Consider the following 27337-nt stretch of genomic DNA (forward strand, 5'->3'; position numbering starts at 1 on the left):
CATGGGTTCAAATCCCGGCTCCGCCACTTGTCAGCTGTGTGATTTTGGGCGTCACAACTTCTCTGTGCCTCAGTTACCTCATCTGTCAAATGGGGATTAAGACTGTGAACCCCACATGGGACAACCTGATCACCTTGTGACCTCCCCAGTGCTTAGAACAGTGCTTTGCACATAGTAAGCGCTTAAAACATGCCATCATTATTATTATTATTATTATTACGTGTAAAATGGGGATGAAGACTGTGAGCCCGCCGTGGGACAACCTGATCACCTTGTAAACACCCCAGCGCTTAAAACAGTGCTTTGGATGAGAAGCAGCGTGGCTCAGTGGAAAGAGCCCGGGCTTTGGAGTCAGAGGTCGTGGGTTCAAATGCCGGTTCTGTCAGCTGTGTGACTTTGGGCAAGTCATTTAACTTCTCTGTGCCTCAGTTACCTCATCTGTAAAATGGGGATTAAAACTGTGAGCCCCCCGTGGGACAGCCTGATCACCTTGTAAACTCCCCAGTGCTTAGAACAGTGCTTTGCACATAGTAAGAGCTTAGCAAATACCATCATCATTATTATTATTAGTAAGTGCTTAATAAATGCCATTATTATTATTTTTTATTATTATTATTATTATTAACACCAAGTCACACCACAGTAGGGCTTTGAAGGGGGGAAGTGTGCTAGTTTGGTGGATAACAATAATAATATTAATAATAATAACAAGGGAAGCAGCGTGGCTCAGTGGAAAGAGCCCGGGCTTTGGAGACAGAGGTCATGGGTTCAAATCCCGGCTCTGCCAATTGTCAGCTGTGTCACTTTGGGCAAGTCACTTCACTTCTCTGGGCCTCAGTTCCCTCATCCGTAAAATGGGAATTAAGATTGTGATCCCCGCCGTGGGACAACCTGATCACCTTGTAACCTCCCCAGCGCTTACAGCAGTGCTTCGCACATAGTAAGCGCTTAATAAATGCCATTATTATTATTGTTATTATTTGGAGTCAGAGGTCATGAGTTCAAATCCCGGCTCTGCCAGTTGTCAGCTGTGTGACTTTGGGCAACTCACTTCACTTCTCTGGGCCTCAGTTACCTCATCTGTAAAATGGGAATTAAGATTGTGATCCCCCACTGTGGGACAACCTGATCACCTTGTAACCTCCCCAGTGCTTAGAACAGTGCTATGTACATAGTAAGCGCTTAATAAATGCCATTATTATTATTATTATTGTTATTATTTGGAGTCAGAGGTCATGGGTTCAAATCCCAGCTCTGCCAGTTGTCAGCTGTGTGACTTTGGGCAAGTCACTTCCACTTCTCTGGGCCTCCGTTACCTCATCTGTATAATGGGAATTAAGATTGTGATCTCCCCCGTGGGACAACCTGATCACCTTGTAGCCTCCCCAGGGCTTAGAACACTGCTTTGCACGTAGTAAGCGCTTAATAATAATAATGATAATAATAATGATGTTAAGTGCTTACTTAATAAATGCCTTTATTATTATTATTATTATTAATGATGGCATTTGTCTCCCCTTTCTAGACTGTGAGCCCACTGTTGGGTAGGGACCGTCTCTAGATGTTGCCAACTTGGACTTCCCAAGCGCTTAGTCCAGTGCTCTGCACACAGTAAGCGCTCAATAAATACGATTGATTGATTGATTGATTGATTGATTGATTAGGCTGTGAGGACCCACCTGCAGGAAGCCCATGTCGATGAGGTGCCTCTTGGCGAAGTAGAAGGAGCCGTTCTCGTAGAGTTCCCCGTCCCAGTCCTGCCGTCGAGGCCTCTTGGCGGGATTCAAGTTCAACGGCTCCGTCACCTCGTTCCCTGCCGACACACAACCGGGCGTCCAGCACGCTCTGAGATGGAGCCCCCCCCCACCCCCCATCCCCCCCGCCTCACCTCCTTCAATCAATCAATCAATCAATCGTATTTATTGAGCGCTTACTGTGTGCGGATCACTGTACTAAGCGCTTGGGAAGGACAAGTCGGCAACATATAGAGACGGTCCCTACCCAACAGTGGGCTCACAGTCTAAAAGGGGGAGACGGAGAACAAAAGCAAACATACTAACAAAATAAAATAAATAGAATAGATATGTACAAGTAAAATAGAGTAATAAATCTGCACAAACATATATACATATATACAGGTGCAGTGGGGAAGGGAAGGAGGTAAGACGGTGGGGATGGGGAGGGGGACGAGCCTTCCCTTCCCCACAGCACCTGTATATATGTTTGTACAGATTTATTACTCTATTTATTCTACTTGTACATATCTATTCTATTTATTTTATTTTGTTAATGTGTTTGGTTTTGTTGTCTGTCTCCACCTTCTAGACTGTGAGCCCACTGTTGGGTAGGGACCGTCTCTATATGTTGCCAACTGGGACTTCCCAAGTGCTTAGTACAGCGCTCTGCACACAGTAAGCGCTCAATAAATACGACTGATTGATTGATTGACTGATTGATTGATTTCCCTCGGCTCCTCCTCCCCTCCCCATTGCCCCACTCCCCCATTCATTCCATCCCATACTGTGAGCCCGCTGTTGGGTTGGGACCGTCTCTATATGTTGCCAACTTGGACTTCCCAAGCTCTTAGTCCAGTGCTCTGCACACAGTAAGCGCTCAATAAATATGAATGAATGAATGAATGAATTGAGCGCTTACTGTGTACTGTGTACTAAGCGCTTGGGCTATTACTCTATTTGTTTTACTTGTACATATTTATTCTATTTATTTTATTTTGTTAACGTGTTTTGTTTTGTTGTCTGTCTCCCCCTTCTAGACTGCGAGCCCACTGATGGGTAGGGACCGTCTCTAGATGTTGCCAACTTGTACTTCCCAGGCGCTTAGTACAGGGCTCTGCACACAGAAAGCGCTCAATAAATAAGAATGAATGAATGAATGAATTGAGCACTTACTGTGTACTGTGTACTGTGGACTAAGCGCTTGGGCTATTACTCTATTTATTTATTTTACTTGTACATATTTATTCTATTTATTTTAGTTTGTTAATATGTTTTGTTTTGTTCTCTGTCTCCCCGTTCTAGACTGTGAGCCCACTGTTGGGTAGGGACCATCTCTATATATTGCTAACTTGTACTTCCCAAGCGCTTAGTACAGTGCTTTGCACACAGTAAGCGCTCAATAAATATGATTGAATGAGTGAATGAATGAACAATGGGCTCACAGTCTAGAAGGGGGGAGACAGACAACAAAACAAGTAGTTGTCATCTGTGTGACTTTGGGCAAGTCACTTCAGTTCTCTGGGCCTCAGTTCCCTTATCTGTAAAATGGGGATTAAGACTGTGAGCTCCACGTGGGACAACCTGATCGCCTTGTATCCCCCCCAGTGCTTAGAACAGTACTTTGCACATAGTAAGCGCTTAACAAATACCATCGTTATTATTATATGTTGCCGACTTGTTCTTCCCAAGTGCTTGGTCTAGTGCTCTGCACACAGTAAACACTTAATAAATATGATTGAATGAATTTATGAACAAATACCATTATTATAATTATTATTATTCATTCATTCATTCAATCACATTTATTGAGCGCTTACTGTGTGCAGAGCACTGTACTAAGCGCTTGGGAAGTCCAGGTTGGCAACCTATGGAGACGGTCCCTACCCAACAGTGGGCTCACAGTCTAGAAGGGGGAGACAGACAGCAAAACAAAACATGTTAACAAAATAAAATAAATAGAATAAATATGTACAGATAAAATAAATAAATAGGGTAATAAATACGACTGACTGAATGAAAGTACTAGACTCTCAGCCACTTGCATTCAAGCGCTTACTACAGTGTTCTGCACACAGTAAGTGCTCAATAAATACGATTGAATGAATAAATGAATTCTGGGGGCACAGCAAGTGGCAAAGTGCCCATTCATGTTTTTCCCCGTGATAGCCTTCTAGACTGTGAGCCCACTGTTGGGTAGGGACCGTCTCTAGATGTTGCCAACTTGGACTTCCCAAGCGCTTAGTCCAGTGCTCTGCACCCACTAAGCGCTCCATTAATACGATTGATTGATTGATAAAATGGGGATTGACGGTGATCCCCCCGTGGCCAACCAGATCACCCTGTAACCTCCCCAGCGCTTAGAACCGTGCTTTGCACATAGCAAGCGCTTAATAAATGCCACCATTATTATTATTACCATCACGACTATTATGATGATGATGACGACGATTACCTCCTTTCTTAATCTCGCTCCAGCGGAACTGATGGCGTCGCACGACGGAGAAGACGGAGTCGAAGCCGCCGTCCCGGATCATCTCAGCCACTTTCTGCAGGTTGGCCGGGTGGAGGCACGGGGACGTGGCCTGGATGTTCCCCACGATGTCGACCTCTGCGGGGAGCGAGGACGGAGAAGGTGATGGATGGAGTGGACGCCCGGGGGGGACCCCGGACATGGGGAGTCCCGGGAGGGTGGGCTTCTCACCTCCCTTCTCTCCTTCTCCAGCCCACCCCGCACCCTCCGCTCCTCTGCCACTAATCTCCTCACCGTTAGGCCTCATTCTCGCCTGTCCCGCCGTCGACCGCCGGCCCACGTCCTCCACACATCCACCAAACTATCCCTCTTCCTCCCTTCAAAGCCCTCCTGAGAGCTCACCTCCTCCAGGAGGCCTTCCCACACTGAGCCCCCTCCTTCCCCTCCCTCCCCATACCTCCTTCCCCTCCCCACAGCAATTTGTACATATATTTGTACAGCTTTGTCACTCTCTTTCGCTTGTCTATATTTCCTGTTCTATTTATTTTGTTAATGATGGGCATCTAGCTTTAATTCTATTTGGTCTGAGGATTTTGACACCCATCTACTTGCTTTGTTTTAATAATAATAATAATGATGATGGCATTTATTAAGCGCTTACTATGTGCAAAGCACTGTTCTAAGCGCTGGGGAAGTTACAAGGTGATCAGGGTGTCCCACAGGAGGCTCCCAGTCTTAATCCCCGTTTTACAGATGAGGGAACTGAGGCCCAGAGAAGTGAAGTGACTTGCCCAAAGTCACCAAGCTGACAAGTGGCAGAGCCGGGATTTGAACCCCTGACCTCTGACACCAAAGCCCGGGCTCTTTCCACTGAGCCACGCTGCTTTGTTGTCTGTCTCCCCCTTCTAGACTGTAAAGAGCAGAGTACTTTTCATCCACCTTCCCAGCCCCACACCGCTTACGTCCACATCTGTCATTTTATTTGTTTTTACTGATGTCTGTCCCATTCATTCATTAATTCAATCATATTTATTGAGCGCAGACTATGTGCAGAGCACTTTTCATCCACCGTCCCAGCCCCACACCGCTTATGTCCACATCTGTCATTTTATTTATTTTTATTGATGTCTGTCTCATCATTCATTCGATCGTATTTATTGAGCGCTGACTGTGCGCAGAGCACTTTTCATCCACCTTCCCAGCCCCACACCGCTTATGTTCACATCTGTCATTTTATTTATTTTTATTGATGTCTGTCTCATTCATTCACTCATTCAATTGTATTTATTGAGCGCTGACTGTGTGCAGAGCACTTTTCATCCACCTTGCCAGCCCCACACCGCTTATGTCCACATCTGTCATTTTATTTATTTTTATTGATGTCTGTCTCATCATTCATTCATATTTATTGAGCGCTGTGTGCAGAGCACTTTTCATCCACCTTCCCAGCCCCACACCGTTTATGTCCACATCTGTCATTTTATTTGTTAGTACTGATGTCTGTCCCATTCATTCACTAATTCAATCATATTTATTGAGCGCAGACTGTGTGCAGAGCACTTTCCATCCACCGTCCCAGCCCCACACCGCTTATGTCCACATCTGTCATTTTATTTATTTTTATTGATGTCTGTCTCATCATTCATTCGATCGTATTTATTGAGCGCTGACTGTGCGCAGAGCACTTTTCATCCACCTTCCCAGCCCCACACCGCTTATGTTCACATCTGTCATTTTATTTATTTTTATTGATGTCTGTCTCATTCATTCACTCATTCAATTGTATTTATTGAGCGCTGACTGTGTGCAGAGCACTTTTCATCCACTTTGCCAGCCCCACACCGCTTATGTCCACATCTGTCATTTTATTTATTTTTATTGATGTCTGTCTCATCATTCATTCGATCGTATTTATTGAGCGCTGACTGTGCGCAGAGCACTTTTCATCCACCTTCCCAGCCCCACACCGCTTATGTCCACATCTGTCATTTTATTTATTTTTATTGATGTCTGTCTCATTCATTCACTCATTCAATTGTATTTATTGAGCGCTGACTGTGTGCAGAGCACTTTTCATCCACCTTGCCAGCCCCACACCGCTTATGTCCACATCTGTCATTTTATTTATTTTTATTGATGTCTGTCTCATCATTCATTCATATTTATTGAGCGCTGACTGTGTGCAGAGCACTTTCCATCCACCTTCCCAGCCCCACACCGCTTATGTCCACATCTGTCATTTTATTTGTTTTTATTGATGTCTGTCCCATTCATTCATTAATTCAATCATATTTATTGAGCGCAGACTGTGTGCAGAGCACTTTTCATCTACCTTCCCAGCCCCACACCGCTTATGTCCACATCTGTCATTTTATTTATTTTTATTGATGTCTGTCTCATCATTCATTCAATCGTATTTATTGAGCGCTGGCTGTGTGCAGAGCATTTTCATCCACCTTCCCAGCCCCACACCGCTTGTGTCCACACCTGTCATTTTATTTATTTTTATTGATGTCTGTCTCATTCATTCATTCAATCGTATTTACTGAGCGCTGTGTGCAGAGCACTTTTTATCCACCTTCCCAGCCCCACACCGCTTATGTCCACATCTGTCATTTTATTTATTTTTATTGGTCTGTCTCATTCATTCACTCATTCAATCGTATTTATTGAGCGCTGGCTGTGTGCAGAGCATTTTCATCCACCTTCCCAGCCCCACACCGCTTGTGTCCACACCTGTCATTTTATTTATTTTTATTGATGTCTGTCTCATTCATTCATTCAGTCGTATTTACTGAGCGCTGTGTGCAGAGCACTTTTTATCCACCTTCCCAGCCCCACACCGCTTATGTCCACATCTGTCATTTTATTTATTTTTATTGGTCTGTCTCATTCATTCACTCATTCAATCGTATTTATTGAGCGCTGACTGTGTGCAGAGCACTTTTCATCCACCTTCCCAGCCCCTCACCGCTTATGTCCACATCTGTCATTTTATTTATTTTTATTGATGTCTGTCTCATTCATTCACTCATTCAATCGTACTTATTGAGCGCCGACTGTGTGCAGAGCACTTTTCATCCACCTTGCCAGCACCACACCGCTTATGTCCACATCTGTCATTTTATTCATTTTTATTGATGTCTGTTTCATTCATTCACTCAATCGTATTTATTGAGCACTGACTGTGTGCAGAGCACTTTCCATCCACCTTCCCAGCCCCACACCGCTTATGTCCACATCTGTCATTTTATTTATTTTTATTGATGTCTGTCCCATTCATTCACTCATTCAATCGTATTTATTGAGCGCTGACTGTGTGCAGAGCACTTTTCATCCACCTTCCCAACCCCACACCGCTTATGTCCACATCTGTCATTTTATTTATTTTCATTGATGTCTGTCTCATTCATTCACTCAATCGTATTTATTGAGCGCTGACTGTGTGCAGAGCACTTTCCATCCACCTTGCCAGCCCCACACCGCTTATGTCCACATCTGTCATTTTATTTATTTTTATTGATGTCTGTCTCATTCATTCACTCAATCGTATTTATTGAGCGCTGACTGTGTGCAGAGCACTTTTCATCCACCTTCCCAGCCCCACACCTCTTATGTCCACACCTGTCATTTTATTTATTTTTATTGATGTCTGTCCCATTCATTCACTCATTCAATCGTATTTATTGAGCGCTGACTGTGTGCAGAGCACTTTTCATCCACCTTCCCAACCCCACACCGCTTATGTCCACATCTGTCATTTTATTTATTTTCATTGATGTCTGTCTCATTCATTCACTCAATCGTATTTATTGAGCGCTGACTGTGTGCAGAGCACTTTCCATCCACCTTCCCAGCCCCACACCGCTTATGTCCACATCTGTCATTTTATTTATTTTTATAGATGTCTGTCTCATTCATTCACTCATTCAATCGTATTTATTGAGCACTGACTGTGTGCAGAGCACTTTTCATCCACCTTCCCAGCCCCACACCGCTTATGTCCACATCTGTCATTTTATTTATTTTTATTGATGTCTGTCTCATTCATTTATTCATTCAATCATATTTATTGAGTTCTGACTGTGTGCAGAGCACTTTTCATCCACCTTACCAGCCCCTCACTGCTTATGTCCACATCTGTCATTTTATTTATTTTTATTGATGTCTGTCTCATTCATTCACTCATTCATTCAATCGTACTTATTGAGCGCTGTGTGCAGAGCACTTTTCATCCACCTTCCCAGCCCCACACCGCTTATGTCCACATCTGTCATTTTATTTATTTTTATTGATGTCTGTCTCATTCATTCACTCATTCAATCGTTTTTATTGAGTGCTGACTGTGTGCAGAGCACTTTTCATCCACCTTGCCAGCCCCACACCGCTTATGTCCACATCTGTCATTTCATTTATTTTTATAGATGTCTCATTCATTCGTTCATTCAATCGCATTTATTGAGCGCTGACTGTGTGCAGAGCACTTTTCATCCACCTTCCCAGCCCCACACCGCTTATGTCCACATCTGTCATTTTATTTATTTTTATTGATGACTGTCTCATTCATTCACTCATTCAATCGTATTTATTGAGCGCTGACTGTGTGCAGAGCACTTTTCATCCACCTTCCCAGCCCCACACCGCTTATGTCCACATCTGTCATTTTATTTATTTTTATTGATGACTGTCTCATTCATTCACTCATTCAATCATATTTATTGAGCACTGACTGTGCGCAGAGCACTTTTCATCCACCTTCCCAGCCCCACACCGCTTATGTCCACATCTGTCATTTTATTTATTTTTATTGATGTCTGTCATTCATTCGCTCATTCAATCGTATTTATTGAGTGCTGACTGTGTGCAGAGCACTTTCCATCCACCTTCCCAGCCCCACACCGCTTATGTCCACATCTGTCATTTCATTTATTTTTACTGATGTCTGTCTCATTCATTCATTCATTCAATCGTATTTATTGAGCGCTGACTGTGTGCACAGCACTGGACTAAGCGCTTCGGAAGTACAAGTCGGCAACGTATAGAGACGGTCCCTACCCAACAACGGGCTCACAGTCTAGAAGGGGGAGACAGACGACAAAACAAAACACGTGGACAGGTGTCAAAATAGTCAGAACAAATAGAATTAAGCTCGTTACAGGCAGCGAATGTCTCTGTTTATTGTTATGTTGTACTTTCCAAGCGCTTAGTCCAGTGCTCTGCACACAGTAAGCGCTCAATAAATGACTGAATGAATGAAAAATGCAACGGCACAAGGGATGCCTATTTGCCATTAGGGAAGCAGTGTGGCTCAGTGGAAAGAGCCCGGGCTTTGGAGTCAGAGGTCATGGGTTTGAATCCCGGCTCTGCCACATGTCTGCTGTGTAACCTTGGGGAAGTTACTTCACTTCTCTGTGCCTCAGTTCCCTCATCTGTAAACTGGGGATGAAGACTCTGAGCCCCACGAGGGACAACCTGATGACCTTGTATCATCCCCAGCGCTTAGAACAGTGCTTGGCACGATAGTAGGCGCTTAACAAATACCATTATTGTTATTCGATCAGATTCACTGAGCGCTTACTGTGTGCAAAGCGCTGTTCTACCGGGACTGTGGCACTCGCAGAAGATGCATGCAGTGACAAGTGAAGCAGGGGGTGAATAATAATAATAACAGCAATAATAATGATGGTATTGTCTGGTTGTCTGGTATTGTCAGCTTGTCTGCTGTGTGACTTTGGGCAAGTCACTTCACTTCTCTGGGCCTCAGTTCCCTCATCTGTAAAATGGGGATGAAGACTGTGAGCCACCACATGGGACAACCTGATCACCTTGCAACCTCCCCAGCGCTTAGAACAGTGCTTTGCACACAGTAAGCGCTTAACAAATGTCATCATTATTATTATCAATCAATCGTGTTTATTGAGCGTTTACTGTGTGCAGAGCACTGTACTAAGCGCTTGGGAAGTCTAAGTTGGCAACATCTAGAGACGGTCCCTCCCCAACAGTGGGCTCACAGTCTAGAAGGGGGAGACAGAGAACAAAACCAAACATATTAACAAAGTAAAATAAAATATTATTTGTTAAGCGCTATGTGCCAAGCACTGTTCTAAGCGCTGGGGGAGATACAGGGTCTTCAGGTTGTCCCACGTAGGAGAAGCAGTGTGGCTCAGTGGCAGGAGCCCGGATTTGGGAGTCAGAGGTCATGGGTTCTAATCCTGACTCTTCCGCTTGCCTTTGACACTGTGGCCCACCCCCTTCTCCTCAACACGCTATCTGACCTTGGCTTCACAGACTCCGTCCTCTCCTGGTTCTCCTCTTATCTCTCCGGCCGTTCTTTCTCAGTCTCTTTTGCGGGCTCCTCCTCCCCCTCCCATCCCCTTACTGTGGGGGTTCCCCAAGGGTCAGTGCTTGGTCCCCTTCTGTTCTCGATCTACACGCACTCCCTCGGTGACCTCATTCGCTCCCACGGCTTCAACTATCATCTCTACGCTGATGACACCCAGATCTCCATCTCTGCCCCTGCTCTCTCCCCCTCCCTCCAGGCTCGCATCTCCTCCTGCCTTCGGGACATCTCCATCTGGATGTCTGCCCGCCACCTAAAGCTCAACATGTCCAAGACTGAACTCCTTGTCTTCCCTCCCAAGCCCTGCCCTCTCCCTGACTTTCCCATTTCTGTTGACGGCACTACCATCCTTCCCGTTTCACAGGCCCACAACCTTGGTGTCATCCTCGACTCCGCTCTCTCGTTCACCCCTCACATCCAATCCGTCACCAAAACCTGCCGGTCTCAGCTCCGCAACATTGCCAGGATCCGCCCTTTCCTCTCCATCCCAACCGCTCCCCTGCTCATTCAAGCTCTCATCCTATCCCATCTGGATTACTGCACCAGCCTTCCCTCTGATCTCCCATCCTCGTGTCTCTCCCCACTTCGATCCATACTTCATGCTGCTGCCCGGATTATCTTTGTCCAGAAACGCTCTGGGCATATCACTCCCCTCCTCAAAAATCCCCAGTGGCTACCAATCAATCTGCGCATCAGGCAGAAACTCCTCACCCTGGGCTTCCAGGCTGTCCGTTCATCCCCTGGCCCCCTCCTACCTCACCTCCCTTCTCTCCTTCTCCAGCACAGCCCACTCCTCCGCCGCTGATCTCCTCACCGTACCTCGCTCTCACCTGTCCCGCCATGGACCCCCGGCCCACGTCCTCCCCCGGGCCTGGAATGCCCCCAATCCCTCTGCCCATCCGCCGCGCTAGCTCTCTTCCTCCCTTCAAGGCCCTGCTGAGAGCTCACCTCCTCCAGGAGGCCTTCCCAGACTGAGCCCCTTCCTTCCTCTCCCCCTCGTCCCCCTCTCCATCCCCCCATCTTACCTCCTTCCCTTCCCCACAGCACCTGTATATATGTATATATGGTTGTACATATTTATTACTCTATTTATTTATTTATTTATTTTTTTATTTATCTTACTTGTACATTTCTATCCTATTTATTTTATTTTGTTGGTATGTTTGGTTCTGTTCTCTGTCTCCCCCTTTTAGACTGTGAGCCCACTGTTGGGTAGGGACTGTCTCTATGTGTTGCCAATTTGTACTTCCCAAGCGCTTAGTACAGTGCTCTGCACATAGTAAGCGCTCAATAAATATGACTGATTGATTGATTGTCAGCTGTGTGACTTTGGGCAAGTCGCTTCACTTCTCTGGGCCTCAGTGACCTCATCTGGAAACTGGGGATGAAGACTGTGAGTCCCACGTGGGACAACCTGATCACCCTGTATCCCCCTCCGGTGCTTAGAACAGTGCTTGGCACATAGTAAGCGCTTAACAAATACCAACATCATTATGCCCAAGCGCTGTGGGGCGCGGACGGAGGGAGGGAGTCGGGGCGATGGGGAGGGGAAGCAGAGGAAAAGGGGGGATCAACCTGGGAAGGCCTCCCGGAAGAGGTGCTGTTCACAGTACAGTGCTCTGCACACAGTAAGCGCTCAATAAATACGATTATACTATACCGACTCGAGTTCGTTCATTCATTCGGTCATATCTATTGAGCGCTTACTGTGTGCAGAGCACTGTACTAAGCGCTTGGTCCCCCTCTCCATCCCCCCCATCTTACTTCCTTCCCTTCCCCACAGCATCTGTATATATGTATATATGTTTGTACATATTTATTACTCTATTTATTTATTTAACTTGCACATATCTATTCTATTTATTTTATTTTGTTAATATGTTTGGTTTTGTTCTCCATCTCCCCCTTCCAGACCGTGACCCCACTAAGAGCTTGGTTCCCCTCTCCATCCCCCCCGTCTTACCTCCTTCCCTTCCCCACAGCACCTGTATATCTGTATATATGTTTGTACATATTTATTACTCTATTTATTTATTTTACTTGCACATATCTTTTCTATTTATTTTATTTTGTTAATATGTTTGGTTTTGTTCTCTGTCTCCCCCTTCTAGACCGTGAGCCCACTAAGCGCTTGGCCCCCCCTCCATCCCCCCCGTCTTACCTCCTTCCTTTCCCCACAGCACCTGAATATCTGTATATATGTTTGTACAGATTTATTACTCTATTTATTTATTTTACTTGTACATATCTATTCTGTTTATTTTATTTTGTTAATATGTTTGGTTTCGTTCTCTGTCTCTCCCTCCTAGACTGTGAGCCCACTGTTGGGTAGGGACCGTCTCTAGATGTTGCCGACTTGGACTTCCCAAGCGCTTAGTCCAGTGCTCTGCGCACAGTAAGCGCTCAATAAGTACGATTGATTGACAGTTCTCTCACCGTTGTGGTAACTGAGGAACTCCACGATGGCGTCGAGGGAGGTGGAGCTGTCCTTGGCCACCTCGGAGCTGCGGCGGTGGACTTCGGCTCCGAACTGCCGGGCCACTTTCTCGATCTCGTCGTGGTCCGTGGAGACCCACACGCTGCGATGACAGAGGGGAACGCAAACCCGGGGGAAGAGAGTCACCACGAAACAGTGACGGGTGACGGCATGTCTTGAACGCCTATCCGGTGCGGAGCACTGGCCTAAACGCTCGGGAGAAGCAGCGTGGCCCAGCGGAAAGAGTCCAAAGAGTCAGGGGTCGTGGGTTCAAATCCCGGCTCCGCCAACTGTCAGCTGGGTGACTTTGGGCAAGTCACGTCACTTCTCTGGGCCTCAGTTCCCTCATCTGGAAAATGGGGATTGAGACTGGGAGCCCCCCGGGGGGCAACCTGATCTCCTTGTAACCTCTCCAGCGCTTAGAACAGTGCTTTGCACATAGTAAGTGCTTAACAAATGCCATTATCATCATCACCTGTATATATGCATGTACATATTTATTACTCAATTTATTTATTTATTTTGCTTGTACATATCTATTCTATTTATTTTATTTTGTTAGTGTGTTTGGTTTTGTTCTCTGTCTCCCCCTTTTAGACTGTGAGCCCACTGTTGGGTAGGGACTGTCTCTAGATGTTGCCAACTTGTACTTCCCAAGCGCTTAGTACAGTGCTCTGCACATAGTAAGCGCTCAATAAATACGATTGATGATGATGATGATGATTGGTGACTTTGGGCAAGTCACGTCACTTCTCTGGGCCTCAGTTCCCTCATCTGGAAAATGGGGATGAAGACTGTGAGCCCACCATGGGACAACCTGATCTCCTTGTAACCTCCCCAGCGCTTAGAACAGTGCTTTGCACATAGTAAGCGCTTAACAAATGCCATTATCATCATCACCTGTATATATGTATGTACATATTTATTACTCTATTTATTTATCTTACTTGTACATATCTATTCTATTTATTTTATTTTGTTAATATGTTTGGTTTTGTTCTCTCAAGACTGTGAGCCCACTGTCGGGTAGGGACCGTCTCTATATGTTGCCAACTTGGACTTCCCAAGCACTTAGTACGGTGCTCTGCACACAGTAAGCGCTCAATAAATATGATTGATTGATCATCATCATCTCCTTGTAACCTCCCCAGCGCTTAGAACAGTGCTTTGCACATAGTAAGCGCTTACTAAATGCCAGTATTATTACTATTATTACAAAGGGAAGGATACCAAGGGTGACACTGCCGACTGGATAGAGCCCGGGCTTGGGAGTCAGGGGACCTGGGTTCTAATCCCGGCTCTGCCGTTTAATACTAACACTACTAATACCAATAATGACAGTATTTGTTAAGCGCTTATAATGTGCCAAGCACTGCTCTAAGTGCTGGGATAGATACAAGGCTATCAGGTTGTCCCACATGGAGCTCACAGTCTTCATGCCTATTTTGCGGTGGAGGAAACTGAGGCACAGAGAATAATAATGATAATGGTATTTGTTAAGCACTTACTATGTGCCAAGCACTGCTCTAAGCGCTGGGACAGACACAAGGTGATCAGGTTGTCCCACGTGGAGCTCACAGTCTTCACCCCCATTTTGCAGATGAGGGAACTGAGGCGCAGAGAAGTGAAGTGACTTGGCCAAAGTCACACAGCTGACAAGTGGCGGAGCCGGGATTAGAACCCGTGACCACTGACTCCCAAGCCCGGGCTCTTTCCACTGAGCCACGCTGCTTCTCTGCTGTGTGACCTCGGGCAAGTCATTGCACTTCACTGGGCCTCAGTTCCCTCATCTGGAAGACAGAATTAAGACTTGTGAGGGCTTAGAACAGTGACAGGCACGTAGTAAGAGCTTAGCTTGTTGTCATCATCAATCGTATTTATTGAGTGCTTACTGTGTGCAGAGCACTGTACTACGCGCTTGGGAAGTACAAGTTGGCAACATATAGAGACAGTCCCTACCCAGCAGTGGGCTCACAGTCTAAAAGGGCAGGGAATGTCACTGTTTATTCATTCACTCATTCAGTCAAATTTATTGAGCGCTTACTGTGTGCAGAGCACTGTACTAAGCGCTTGGGAAGTACAAAGCGGTAGCATACAGGGACGGTCCCTACCCAACAACGGGCTCACAGTCTAGAACGGGGAGACAGACAACAAAACAAAACAAGTAGACAGGTGTCAATGCCATCAGACTAAATAGAATTATAGCTATATATACATCATGAATAAAATAAATAGAGTAATAAATATGTACAAATGAATAGAGTAATAAATACATACAAATATATACAAGTGCTGTGGGGAGGGGAAGGGGGTAGGGCTTTGGGGGGTGGTGGGGAGAGGAGGAGGAGGAGAGGAAAACGTGGGCTCAATGTGGGAAGGCCTCCTGGAGGAGGTGAGCTCTCAGTAGGGATTTGAAGGGAGGAAGAGGGATAGTTTGGCGGATGGGCAGAGGGAGGGAATTCCGGGCCAGGGGGAGGACGTGGGCTGGGGCTCGATGGCGGGACAGGCGAGAACGAGGTACGGTGAGGAGATTAGTGGCGGAGGAGCGGAGGGTGTGGGCTGGGATGGAGAAGGACAGAAGGGAGGGGAAGGAGGAGAGGGCCAGGGGATGGATGGATGGACAGCCTGGAAGCCCAGCATGAGGAGTTTCTGCCTGATGCGCAGATTGATCGGTAGCCACTGGAGATTTTTGAGGAGGGGAGTGATATGCCCAGAGCGTTTCTGGACAAAGATAATCCGGGCAGCAGCATGAAGTATGGATTGAAGTGGAGAGAGACAGGAGGATGGGAGATCGGAGAGGAGGCTGATGCAGTAATCCAGTCGGGATAGGATGAGAGCTTGAATGAGCAGGGTAGCGGTTGGGATGGAGAGGAAAGGGCGGATCTTGGCAATGTTGCGGAGCTGAGACCGGCAGGTTTTGGTGACGGCTTGGATGGGAGGGGTGAATGAGAGAGCGGAGTCGAGGATGACACCAAGGTTGCGGGCTTGTGAGACAGGAAGGATGGTAGTGCCTTCAACAGAGATGGGAAAGTCAGGGAGAGGGCAAGGTTTGGGAGGGAAGACAAGGAGCTCAGTCTTCGACATGTTGAGTTTTAGGTGGCGGGCAGACATCCAGATAGAGATGTCCTGAAGGCAGGAGGAGATACGAGCTGGAGGGAGGGGGAGAGAGCAGGGGCAGAGATGGAGATCTGGGTGTCATCAGCGTAGAGATGGTAGTTGAAGCCGTGGGAGCGAATGAGGTCACCGAGGGAGTGAGTGTAGATCGAGAACAGAAGGGGACCAAGCACTGAACCTTGGGGAACCCCCACAGTAAGGGGATGGGAGGGGGAGGAGGAGTCTGCAAAAGAGACTGAGAAAGAACGACCGGAGAGATAAGAGGAGAACCAGGAGAGGACGGAGTCTGTGAAGCCAAGGTCAGATAGCGTGTTGAGGAGAAGGGGGTGGGCCACAGTGTCGAAGGCAGCCGAGATGTCGAGGAGGATTAGGACAGAGAAGGAGCCATTGGATTTGGCAATTAGGAGGTCATTGGTGACCTTTAAGAGGGCAGTTTCAGTTGGAAGCGTAGGGGACGGAAGCCGGATTGGAGGGGGTCGAGGAGAGAGTTGGTGTTGAGGAATTCGAGGCAGCGCGTGTAGACAACTCGTTCAAGGAGTTTGGAAAGGAACGGTAGGAGGGAGATGGGGCGATAACTAGAAGGTGAGGTGGGGTCAAGAGAGGGTTTTTTTTTAGGATGGGGGAGACATGGGCATGCTTGAAGGCAGAGGGGAAGGAACCAGGGGAGAGTGAGCGGTTGAAGATGGAAGTTAAGGAGGGGAGAAGGGAAGGGGCCAGAGTTTTCATAAAATGAGAGGGAATGGGGTCCGAAGCACAGGTGGATGGGCTGGCACTTAGTATTGCCGTAATGTACTTTCCCAAGTGCTTAGTACAGTGCTCTGCACACAGTAAGTGCTTAATAAACACGATCGAATGGACAACTACTACAATTATTATTATTTGGGCTAGTGACTGAATTCTCTGTGCCTCAGTTTCCTCATTTGTAAAATGGGGAATTAATCAATGAATGGAATTGACTCAACGCTTTCTGTTTGCACAGGGTTCATTCATTCAATCATATTTATTTTGATATGTGTCTCCCCTTTCTAGACCGTAAGCCTGTGGTGGGTAGGGATTGTCTCTCTTTATTGCTGAATTGTACTTTCCGAGTGCTCAGTAAGCGCTCAGTAAATACGACCCAATGAATGAATTGAGCACTTACTGTGTGCAGAGCACTGTATTAAGTGCTTCGGCAAGTACGAGCAGCGTAGAGAAGGGTAGAAAAGCAGCGTGGCTTTGCGGCCCGAGTGTCAGAAGGACCTGGGTTCTAATCCCGGCTCTGCCACTTGTCTGCTGTGTGACCTTGGGTAAGTCACTTCCCTTCTCTGGGCCTCAGTTACCTCATCTGGAAAATGGGGATGAAGACAGTGAGTCCCTGGTGGGATAACCTGACTACCTTGTTATCTTCTCCAGTGCTTAGAACAGTGCTTGGCACATAGTAAGCACTTAAAAAATAGCATTATTATTATTATTAATATTATTATTATTACTCCAGTACTTAGAACAGTGCTTGGCACATAGTAAGCGCTTAACAAATACCACTATTATTATTATTATTATTATTATTACTCCAGCACTTAGAACAGTGCTTGGCACATAGTAAGCGCTTAACAAATACCACTATTATTATTATCATTATTATTATTATTATTACTCCAGCACCTAGAACAGTGCTTGGCACATAGTAAGCACTTAACAAATACCACTGTTATTATTATTATTATTATTATTATTATTATTACCCCAGTACTTAGAACAGTGCTTGGCACATAGTAAGTGCTTAAGAAATACCACAATAATAATAATAATAATAATAATGATTATTATTACCCCAGCACTTAGAACAGTGCTTGGCACATAGTAAGTGCTTAATAAATATGATAATTATCATTAGTATTATATACCCTATAACTTAATTCCTTTGACATTACAGGAAATGAAAAAGAAAACCCAACAGGCCGGAATTCCGGATTTGGCTGAATTCCAAGAGGAAGGGCGGATTCAAGGTAGCCAACAGCAGGAAAGCCTGGTCACACAGACAGAGCATTCATTCATTCATTCATTCAATCATATTTACTGAGCGCTTACTGTGTGCAGAGCACTGGACTAAGCGCTTGGGAAGTACAATTCAGCAACAGAGACAATCCCTACCCAACAATGGGCTCACAGTCGAAGAATAATAATAATAATACTGGTATTTGTGAATAATAATAATGTTGGTATTTGTTAAGCGCCTGGAAAGTACAATTCAGCAACAGGGACAATCCCTACCCAACAATGGGCTCACAGTCTAATAATAATAATAATACTGGTATTTGTTAATAATAATAATGTTGGTATTTGTTAAGCGCTTACTATGTGCAAGGCACTGTTCTAAGCGCCGGGGGGAATACAAGGAGATGAGGGTGTCCCATGTGGGGCTCACAGTCTTAATCCCCATTTTGCAGATGAGGGAACTGAGGCCCAGAGAAGTGAAGTGACTTGCCCAAGGTCACACAGCAGACATGTGGGGGAGGCGGGATTTGAACCTATGACCTCTGACTCCCAAGCCCGTGCTCTTTCCAAAAGCGCTTACTATAATAATAATAATAATAACAATAATGATGATGATGGTATTTGTTAAGCGCTTACTATGTGCAGAGCACTGTTCTAAGCGCCGGGGGTGGATACAAGGTGATCAAGTTGTCCCACATGGGGCTCACAGTCTTCATCCCCATTTTCCAGATGAGGGAACTGAGGCTCAGAGAAGTGAAGTGACTTGCCCAAGGCCACACAGCAGACGTGTGGCGGAGCCGGGATTCAAACCCATGACCTCTGACTCCCAAGCTTGTGCTCTTTCCAAAAGCGCTTACTATAATAATAATAATAGTAATGATGATGATGATGGCATTTGTTAAGCGCTTACTTTGTGCAGAGCACTGTTCTAAGCGCTGGGGGTGGATACAAGGTGATCAAGTTGTCCCACGTGGGGCTCACAGTCTTAATCCCCATTTTACAGATGAGGTCACTGAGGCTCAGAGAAGTGAAGTGACTAGCCCAAGGCCACACAGCAGACATATGGGGGAGCCGGGATTCGAACCCATGACCTCTGACTCCAAAGCCCGGGCTCTTTTCCACTGAGCCACGCTGCTTCTCTTCCTATGTGCAAAGCCCTCATCATCATCATCAATCGTATTTATTGAGCGCTTACTATGTGCAGAGCACTGTACTAAGCGCTTGGGAAGTACAAATTGGCAACATCTAGGAGCCATGCTCTCTTTCCAGGCCTATCTACTCCGTCAGACAGTCAGTCAATCGTACTTACTGAGCATTTACCACAGTAAGCGCTCAATAAATACGATTGATTGATTTACCATGTGCAGAGCACTGTACTAAGCGCCTACTTCGTGCCACACGCTGTTCTAAGCACTGGGGTCGATATCGGGTTGTCCCACACGAGGCTCCTAGTCTCATGGTATACGTTGCCAACGTGTCCTTCCCAAGCGCTTAGTCCATTGCTCTGCACACAGTAAGTGCTCAATAAATACGATTGCCCACTGTTGGGTGGGGACTGTCTCTATATGTTGCCAATTTGTACTTCCCAAGCGCTTAGTACAGTGCTCTGCACATAGTAAGTGCTCAATAAATACGATTGATGATGATGATCATCATCAATCGTATTTACTGAGCGCTTACTGTGATGATGATGATATGTATATATGGTTGTACATATTTATTACTCTATTTATTTATTCATTTATTTTACTTGTACCTATCTATTCTATTTATTTTATTTTGTTAGTATGTTTGGTTTTGTTCTCTGTCTCCCCCTTTTAGACTGTGAGCCCCTTGTTGGGGAGGGACCGTCTCTATATGTTGTCCCCTTGTACTTCCCAAGCGCTTAGTACAGTGCTCTGCACACAGTAAGTGCTCAATAAATAAAATTGATTGATTGATTGATACTTTTAGACTGTGAGCCCACTGTTGGGTAGGGACTGCCTCTATATGTTGTCACCTTGTACTTCCCAAGCGCTTAGTACAGTGCTCTGCACACAGTAAGCGCTCAATAAATATGATTGATTGATTGATTGATTGATTGATTGAAGAAACAGCGTGGCTCAGTGGAAAGAGCCCGGTCTTGGGAGTCAGAGGCCATGGTCAGCTGTGTGACTGTGGGCAAGTCACTTCTCTGGTCCTCAGTGACCTCATCTGGAAAATGGGGATGAAGACTGTGAGCCCCACGGGGGACAGCCTGATCACCTCGTATCCCCCCAGCGCTTAGAACAGTGCTCGGCACATAGTAAGCGTTTAACAAATGCCATTATCATCATCAATCTGTTTTAAAGTATACTACTCATATTTGTACTTGTATTTTCCCAAGCGCTTGGTAAAGCGCTTGGAGAAGCAGCATGGCTCAGCGGAAAGAGCCCGGGCTTTGGAGTCAGAGGTCATGGGTTCAAATCCCGGCTCCGCCACCTGTCAGCTGTGTGACTTTGGGCAAGTCACGTCACTTCTCTGGGCCTCAGTTCCCTCATCTGTAAAATGGGGATTAAGACTGTGAGCCCCCCGTGGGACAACCTGATCACCTTGTAACCTCCCCAGCGCTTAGAACAGTGCTTTGCACATAGTAAGCGCTTAATAAATGCTATTATTATTATTAAGACTGTGAGCCCCCCGTGGGATGACCTGATTACTTGTATCCCCCAAGCGCTTAGAACAGTGCTTTGCACATAGTAAGCGCTTAACAAATACCGTCATTATTATTATTATTTATTATTATTATTATTAAAGTGTTCTGCATACAAAAAGCACTCAGTAAATACCACCGATTGATTGATTAATTGAGGCTAGTTAAGCTAATGAGAGGATCATAAATACAAGCAAAAGCAAGGACGGAGGCCATCCCTGGAAAGGAAGCAGATCTCCTGGGGCTTAGTAATAATAATAATAATAATAATGATGGTATTTGTTAAGCGCTTACTATGTGCCAAGCACTCTTCTAAGCGCCGGGGTAAATACAAGGTCATCGGGTTGTCCCACATGGGGCTCACAGTCTCCATCCCCATTTGACAGATGAGGTCACTGAGGTCCAGAGAAGTGAAATAATAATAATAATAATAATAATAATAATAATAATAATCAAGATGGCATTTGTTAAGCGCTTACTATGTGCCAAGTGCTGTTCTGAGCGCTGGAGGAGATACAAGGTGATCAGGTTGTCCCACTTGGGGCTCACCGTCTCCATCCCCATTTGACAGATGAGGTCACTGAGGCAAAGAAAAGCAGCATGGTGGCTGGAGCCCGGGCACGGGGTTCTAATCCCGGCTCCGCCACTTGCCTGCTGTGTGACCTTGGGCAAGTCACTTCACTCCTCTGGGCCTCAGTTCCCTCATCTGGAAAATGGGGATGAAGACGGTGAGCCCCTGGTGGGACAACCTGATCACCTTTATTACTCTAGTTATTTATTTATTTTATTTGTACACATTTATTCTATTTATTTTGTTAATATGTTTTGTCGTCCGCCTCCCCCTTCTAGACTGTGAGCCCGCCGTTGGGTAGGGACCGGCTCTAGATGTTGCCAACTTGGACTTCCCAAGCGCTTAGTCCAGTGCTCTGCACACAGTGAGCGCTCAATAAATACGATTGAATGAATGAATGAATGAAACGGAGGCCCAAAGAAGGGAAGTGACTTGCCCAGGGTCACATGGCGGGGCTGGGCAAATAGGGCTATTAAAATCCACTGTGATAAAACACCTGGCTCTTTGGACTCCTGTACATCTTCTGCCCTTCCGGGAAGCAGTGTGGCCTAGTGGGTAGAGCCCTGGCCTGGCAGTACGAAGGTCATGGGTTCTAATCCCGCCTCTGCCACTTGTCTGCTGGGTGTGACCTTGGGCGAGCCCATTCACTTCTCCAGGCCTCAGTTCCCTCATCTGGAAAATGAGGATGGAGACTGTGAGCCCCACATGGGACAGGGACTGTGTCCAACCCGATCTGCTTGTATCCACCGCAGCGCTTAGCACAGTGCCTGACACATAGTGAGAGCTTAACAAATACCAACATTATAATAATAATAATAACGATAGTATTTATTAAGCACTTACTGTGTGCAAAGCACTGTTCTAAGCGCTGGGGAGGTCACAAGGTGATCAGGTTGTCCCACGGGGGGATCACAGTCTTCATCTCCACATTATTATTAATAATAATAATAATGATAATAGTAATGGCATTTGTGAAGTGCTTACTATGTTCCAAGCACTGGTCTAAGCACCAGGGGGATGCAAGGTGATCAAGTTGTCCCATGTGGGGCTCACAGTCTAAATCCCCATTTTAATAATAATATTAATAATAATAATAATAATGGGATTTGTGAAGTGCTGGGGGAGACACAAGATAATCAGATGGTCCCACATGGGGCTCACAGTCTTCATCCCCATTTTCCAGATGAGGGAACTGAGGCCCAGGGAAGTGAAGTGACTGGCCCAAAGTCACACAGCTGACAAGTGGCGGAGTCAGGATTTGAACCCACGACCTCTGACTCCAAAGCCCGGGCTCTCTTCACTGAGCCACGCTGCTTCTCTATGAAAATGGGGATGAAGACTGTCAACCTCATGTGGAACAACCTGATGACTCTGTCTTTACCCCAGCGCTTAGCACAGTGCCTGTCACCTAGTAAGTGCTTAATGAATTAAGCGCTTAGTACAGTGCTCTGCACATAGTAAGCGCTCAATAAATACGATTGAGGATGATGATGAATACCACCGTTATTATTAGAGAAGCGGCACGGCTCAGTGGAAAGAGCCCGGGCTTTGGAGTCAGAGGTCATGGGTTCAAATCCCAGCTCCGCCACTTGTCAGCTGGGTGACTTTGGGCAAGTCACTTCACTTCTCTGGGCCTCAGTTCCCTCCTCTGGAAAATGGGGATGAAGACTGTGAGTCCCCCGTGGGACAACCTGATCACCTTGTAACCTCCCCAGCATGTAGAACAGTGCTTTACACATAGTAAGCGCTTAATAAATACCATCATTATTATTATTACTGTGGGCAGGGATTGTCTCTCTTTACTGTTGTTTTGTCCTCTCCCAAGTGCTTAGTCCAGTGCTTGGGTTCGAATCCCGGCTCCGCCACTTAGCTGTGTGACTTTGGGCAAGTCGCTTCACTTCTCTGGGCCTCAGTTCCCTCATCTGTAAAACGGGGATGAAGATTGTGAGCCCCACGTGGGACAACCTCATCACCTTGTATCCTCCCAGCGCTTAGAACAGTGCTTTGCACATAGTAAGCGCTTAATAAATGCCATCATCATTATTATTATTATTAAGCGCTCAATAAAAGCGAATGAACAAATAAATGATGATTATCATTATCATCCCCAGGCTTGGGAGTTGGAAGGTCTTGGGTTCTAATCCCGGCTCTGCCACTTGTCCGCTGTGTGACCTTTTACTTGCACATATCTATTCTATTTATTTTATTTTGTTAGTATGTTCGGTTTTGTTGTCTGTCTCCCCCTCTTAGACCGTGAGCCCACTGCTGGATAGGGACCGTCTCTATATGTTGCCAACTTGTACTTCCCAAGCGCTTAGTATAGTGCTCTGCACACAGTAAGCGCTCAATAAATACGATTGATTGCTTGGTTGACCTTGGGCAAGTCACTTCACTTCTCTTGGCCTCAGTTACCTCATCTGTAAAATGGGGATGAAGACGGTGAGCCTCACAGGGGGACTTTGTTTTTGATTACTTTGTATCTCCTTCAGTGCTTAGAACAGTGCTTGGCACATAGTAAGTGCTTCACAAATATCACCATCATCTTCTAGACCGTGAGCCTGTTGTTGGGTAGGGACCGTCTCTATACGTTGCCGACTTGGACTTCCCAAGCGCTTAGTCCAGTGCTCTGCACACAGTAAGTGCTCAATAAATACAATTGAATGAATGAATGATTAAGCAGCGTAGCTCAGTGGGAAGAGCCCGGGCTTGGGACTCAGAGGTCTTGGGTTCTAATCCCGGCTCCGCCACTTGTCAGCTGTGTGACCTTGGGCAAGTCACTTCACTTCTCTGGGCCTCAGTGACCTCATTTGGAAAATGGGGATGAGGACTGTGAGCCCCACGTGGGACAATCTGATTATCTTGTAACCTCCCCAGTGCTTAGAACAGCGCTTGGCACATAGTAAGCGCTTAATAAATGCCATTATTATTATTATTATTATTCAAGCCCCGGCTCCGCCAATTGCCAGCTGTGTGACTTTGGGCAAGTCACTTAACTTCTCTGTGCCTCAGTGACTTCATCTGTAAAACGGGGATGAAGACTGTGAGCCCCATGTGGGACAACCTGATGACGTTGTATCTCCCTCAGCACTTAGAACAGTGCTTGGCACATAGTAAGCGCTTCCCAAATACCACCATCATGATTGAGGCCTGTTTCCTCGTTTTGCTGTCTGTCTCCCCCCTTCTAGACTGTGAGCCCGTTGTGGGCAGGGACTGTCTCTCTTTATTGCTGAAGTGTACTTCCCAAGCGCTTAGCACAGTGCTCTGCACACAGTAAGTGCTCAATAGATACGAATGAATGAATGAAGGCCCTACTGAGAGCTCACCTCCTCCAGGAGGTCTTCCCAGGCTGAGCCCCTTCCTTCCCCTCCCCCTCTCCATCCCCTCCCCACAGCACCTGTATATATGTATATATGTTTGTACATATTTATTACTCTATTTATTTACTTATCTTACTTGTACATATCTATTCTATTTATTTTATTTTCCTAGTATGTTTTGGTTTTGTTCTCTGTCTCCCCCTTTTTAGACTGTGAGCCCACTGTTGGGTAGGGACTGTCTCTACATGTTGCCAACTTGCACTTCCCAAGCGCTTAGTACAGTGCTCTGCACACAGCAAGTGCTCAATAAATACGATTGATTGATTGATTGATTGATTGAATGAATGACTAACTGAAACTCCCCTCAAGCGCCGCAGATGACTCAGGGGCAATGATTGACAGCCGGAGCCGCACCTCTTCCGCGCAGGCGCCGTCGCGTCCCCCAGCGCTTGTTCGGACCACCTTTTGCGCAGGCGCAGATGGACCCCTTTGGCTCCCCGCTCCTCAGGGGCCTTTCTGCGCAGGCGCAGTAGGAACCCTCTGGCTGCCCCGCTCCTCGGAAGGCCTCTCTGCGCAGGCGCACAAGAAACCTTCTGGTTCACCTACCTCCGGAGGGCCTTTCTGCGCAGGCGCAAAAGGACCCCCCCGCTCCCCTCCTAAGAGGGCCTTTCTGCGCAGGCGCAAAAGGACCCCTCTGGCTCCCCTCCTAAGAGGGCCTTTCTGCGCAGGCGCAAAAGGACGCCTCTAGCTCCCCTCTCCTGGGAGGGTCTTTCTGCGCAGGCGCAAAAGGACGCCTCTAGCTCCCCTCTCCTTGGAGGGCCTTTCTGCGCAGGCGCAAAAGAACGCCTCTAGCGCCCCTCTCCTTGGAGGGGCTTTCTGCGCAGGCGCAAAGGGACCATTCTGGCTCCCCTCCCTTGCATTTTGCTTTAATTCTATTTGTTCTGACGACTTGACACCTGTCCACATGTTTTGTTTCGTTGTCTGTCTCCTCCTTCTAGACTGTGAGCCCACTGTTGGGTAGGGACCGTCTCCAGATGTTGCCAACTTGGACTTCCCAAGCGCTTAGTCCAGTGCTCTGCACACAGTAAGCGCTCAATAAATACGATGGATTGACCCCTTTGGCTCCCCGCTCAGAGGGCCTTTCTGCGCAGGCGTAAAAGGACCCCTCTGGCTCCCCTCAGAGGGCCTTTCTGCGCAGGCGCAAAGGGACCGTTCTGGCTCCCCTCTCCGCGGAGGGCCTTTCTGCGCAGGCGCAGAAGGACCCCTTTGGCTCCCCTCCTCAAAGGGCCTTTCTGCGCAGGAGCAAAGTGATCGCTCTGGCTCCCCTCTCCTCGGAGGGCCTTTCTGCGCAGGCGCAAAGGGACCCCCTCTAGCTCCCCTCCCCTCGGAGGGCCTTTCTGCGCAGGCGCCAAAGGAACCCTCTGGCACCCCTCTCCTCTGAGGGCCTGCGCAGAGTGACTTTTAGACTGTGAGCCCACTGTTGGGTAGGGACTGTCTCTATATGTTGCCAACTTGTACTTCCCAAGCGCTTAGTACAGTGCTCTGCACACAGTAAACGCTCAATAAATACGATTGATGATGATGATGACCCCTCTGGCTCCCCTCTCCTCGGAGGGCCTTGCCGCGCAGGCGCAAAGGGACCCCTCTGGCTCCCCTCCTCAGAGGGCCTTTCTGCGCAGGCGCAAAGGGACCCCTCTGGCTCCCCTCCCCTCAGAGGGCCTTTCTGCGCAGGCGTAAGGGACCCCTCTGGCTCCCCTCCCCTCGGAGGGTCTCTGTGCGCAGGCGCAAAGGGACCCCCGGCTCCCCTCCCGTCGGAGGGCCTCCCGCGCGCATGCGCACCTCTGGAAGACCCCGGCGTCCAGCGCCGCCCTGAGGACCCAGCCGATGAGCGGGACGCCGGCCAGGGGCTTGATGTTCTTCAGGGGGATGCCCTTGCTGCCGCCCCTGGCCAGGACCAGCGCCGCCAGGTGCGGCGGCTTCTCGCCGGCCTTGCCGCGGCCGGGGCGCTGCAGCTTGGGCGGCCGCCCGCGGAGCTGACGGCCCCGAGGGGACGGGGACGACGTCTCCCCCTTGGCCGGGGACTCCATCCTTCCCCGAACGTCGCCAACGACACCTCAGCGCCCGGACACGCCCCCCCCCGGCCGCCTCGCGGGGGACGCTGGGAGTCGTAGTTCCCGCTCCTCCGCCTCGCGGGGGACGCTGGGAGTCGTAGTTCCCGCGCCTCCGCCTCGCGGGGGACGCTGGGAGTCGTATTTTCCGAGCCTACGCTTCGCGGGGGACCATGGGAGATGTAGCTTTCAGGCCGACGCCTCGCAAAGGACGCTGGGAGTCGTAGTTCCCGCGCCTCCGCCTCGCGGGGGACGCTGGGAGTGGTGGTTCTCGCGCCTCCGCCTCGCGGGGGACGCTGGGAGTCGTATTTTCCGATCCTACGCTTCGCGGGGGACCATGGGAGTCGTAGTTTTCAGGCCGACGCCTCGCGAAGGTCGCTGGGAGTCGTAGTTCTCGCGCCTCTGACTCGCGGGGGACGCTGGGAGTCAAGGCCCTACTGAGAGCTCACCTCCTCCAGGAGGCCTTCCCACACTGAGCCCCTTCCTTCCTCTCCCCCTCATCCCCCTCTCCATCCTCCCCGTCTTACCTCCTTCCCTTCCCCATAGCACCCGTATATATG

The 27337-nt window shown here is 47.6% G+C and overlaps 1 protein-coding gene across 1 annotated transcript in view; it reads right to left on the bottom strand.

The window, feature by feature from the left end:
* CMAS (cytidine monophosphate N-acetylneuraminic acid synthetase) overlaps window positions 1-26779 on the bottom strand; it is a 50375-nt gene extending 23596 nt beyond the window's left edge. The window contains exons 1-4 of the mRNA XM_038769413.1: window positions 26509-26779; window positions 12983-13125; window positions 4189-4344; window positions 1680-1813 (exon numbers count right to left, since the gene is read on the bottom strand). Of these exons, the coding sequence (XP_038625341.1) occupies window positions 1680-1813; window positions 4189-4344; window positions 12983-13125; window positions 26509-26756 (681 nt within the window). The 5' untranslated portion in view covers window positions 26757-26779. The remainder of the gene's footprint in view (window positions 1-1679; window positions 1814-4188; window positions 4345-12982; window positions 13126-26508) is intronic.
* Window positions 26780-27337: the final 558 nt, after the last annotated feature.

This window comes from Tachyglossus aculeatus, chromosome 2, assembly GCF_015852505.1.
Source record: "Tachyglossus aculeatus isolate mTacAcu1 chromosome 2, mTacAcu1.pri, whole genome shotgun sequence".
In the NCBI taxonomy this organism is placed as follows: Eukaryota; Metazoa; Chordata; class Mammalia; order Monotremata; family Tachyglossidae; genus Tachyglossus; species Tachyglossus aculeatus.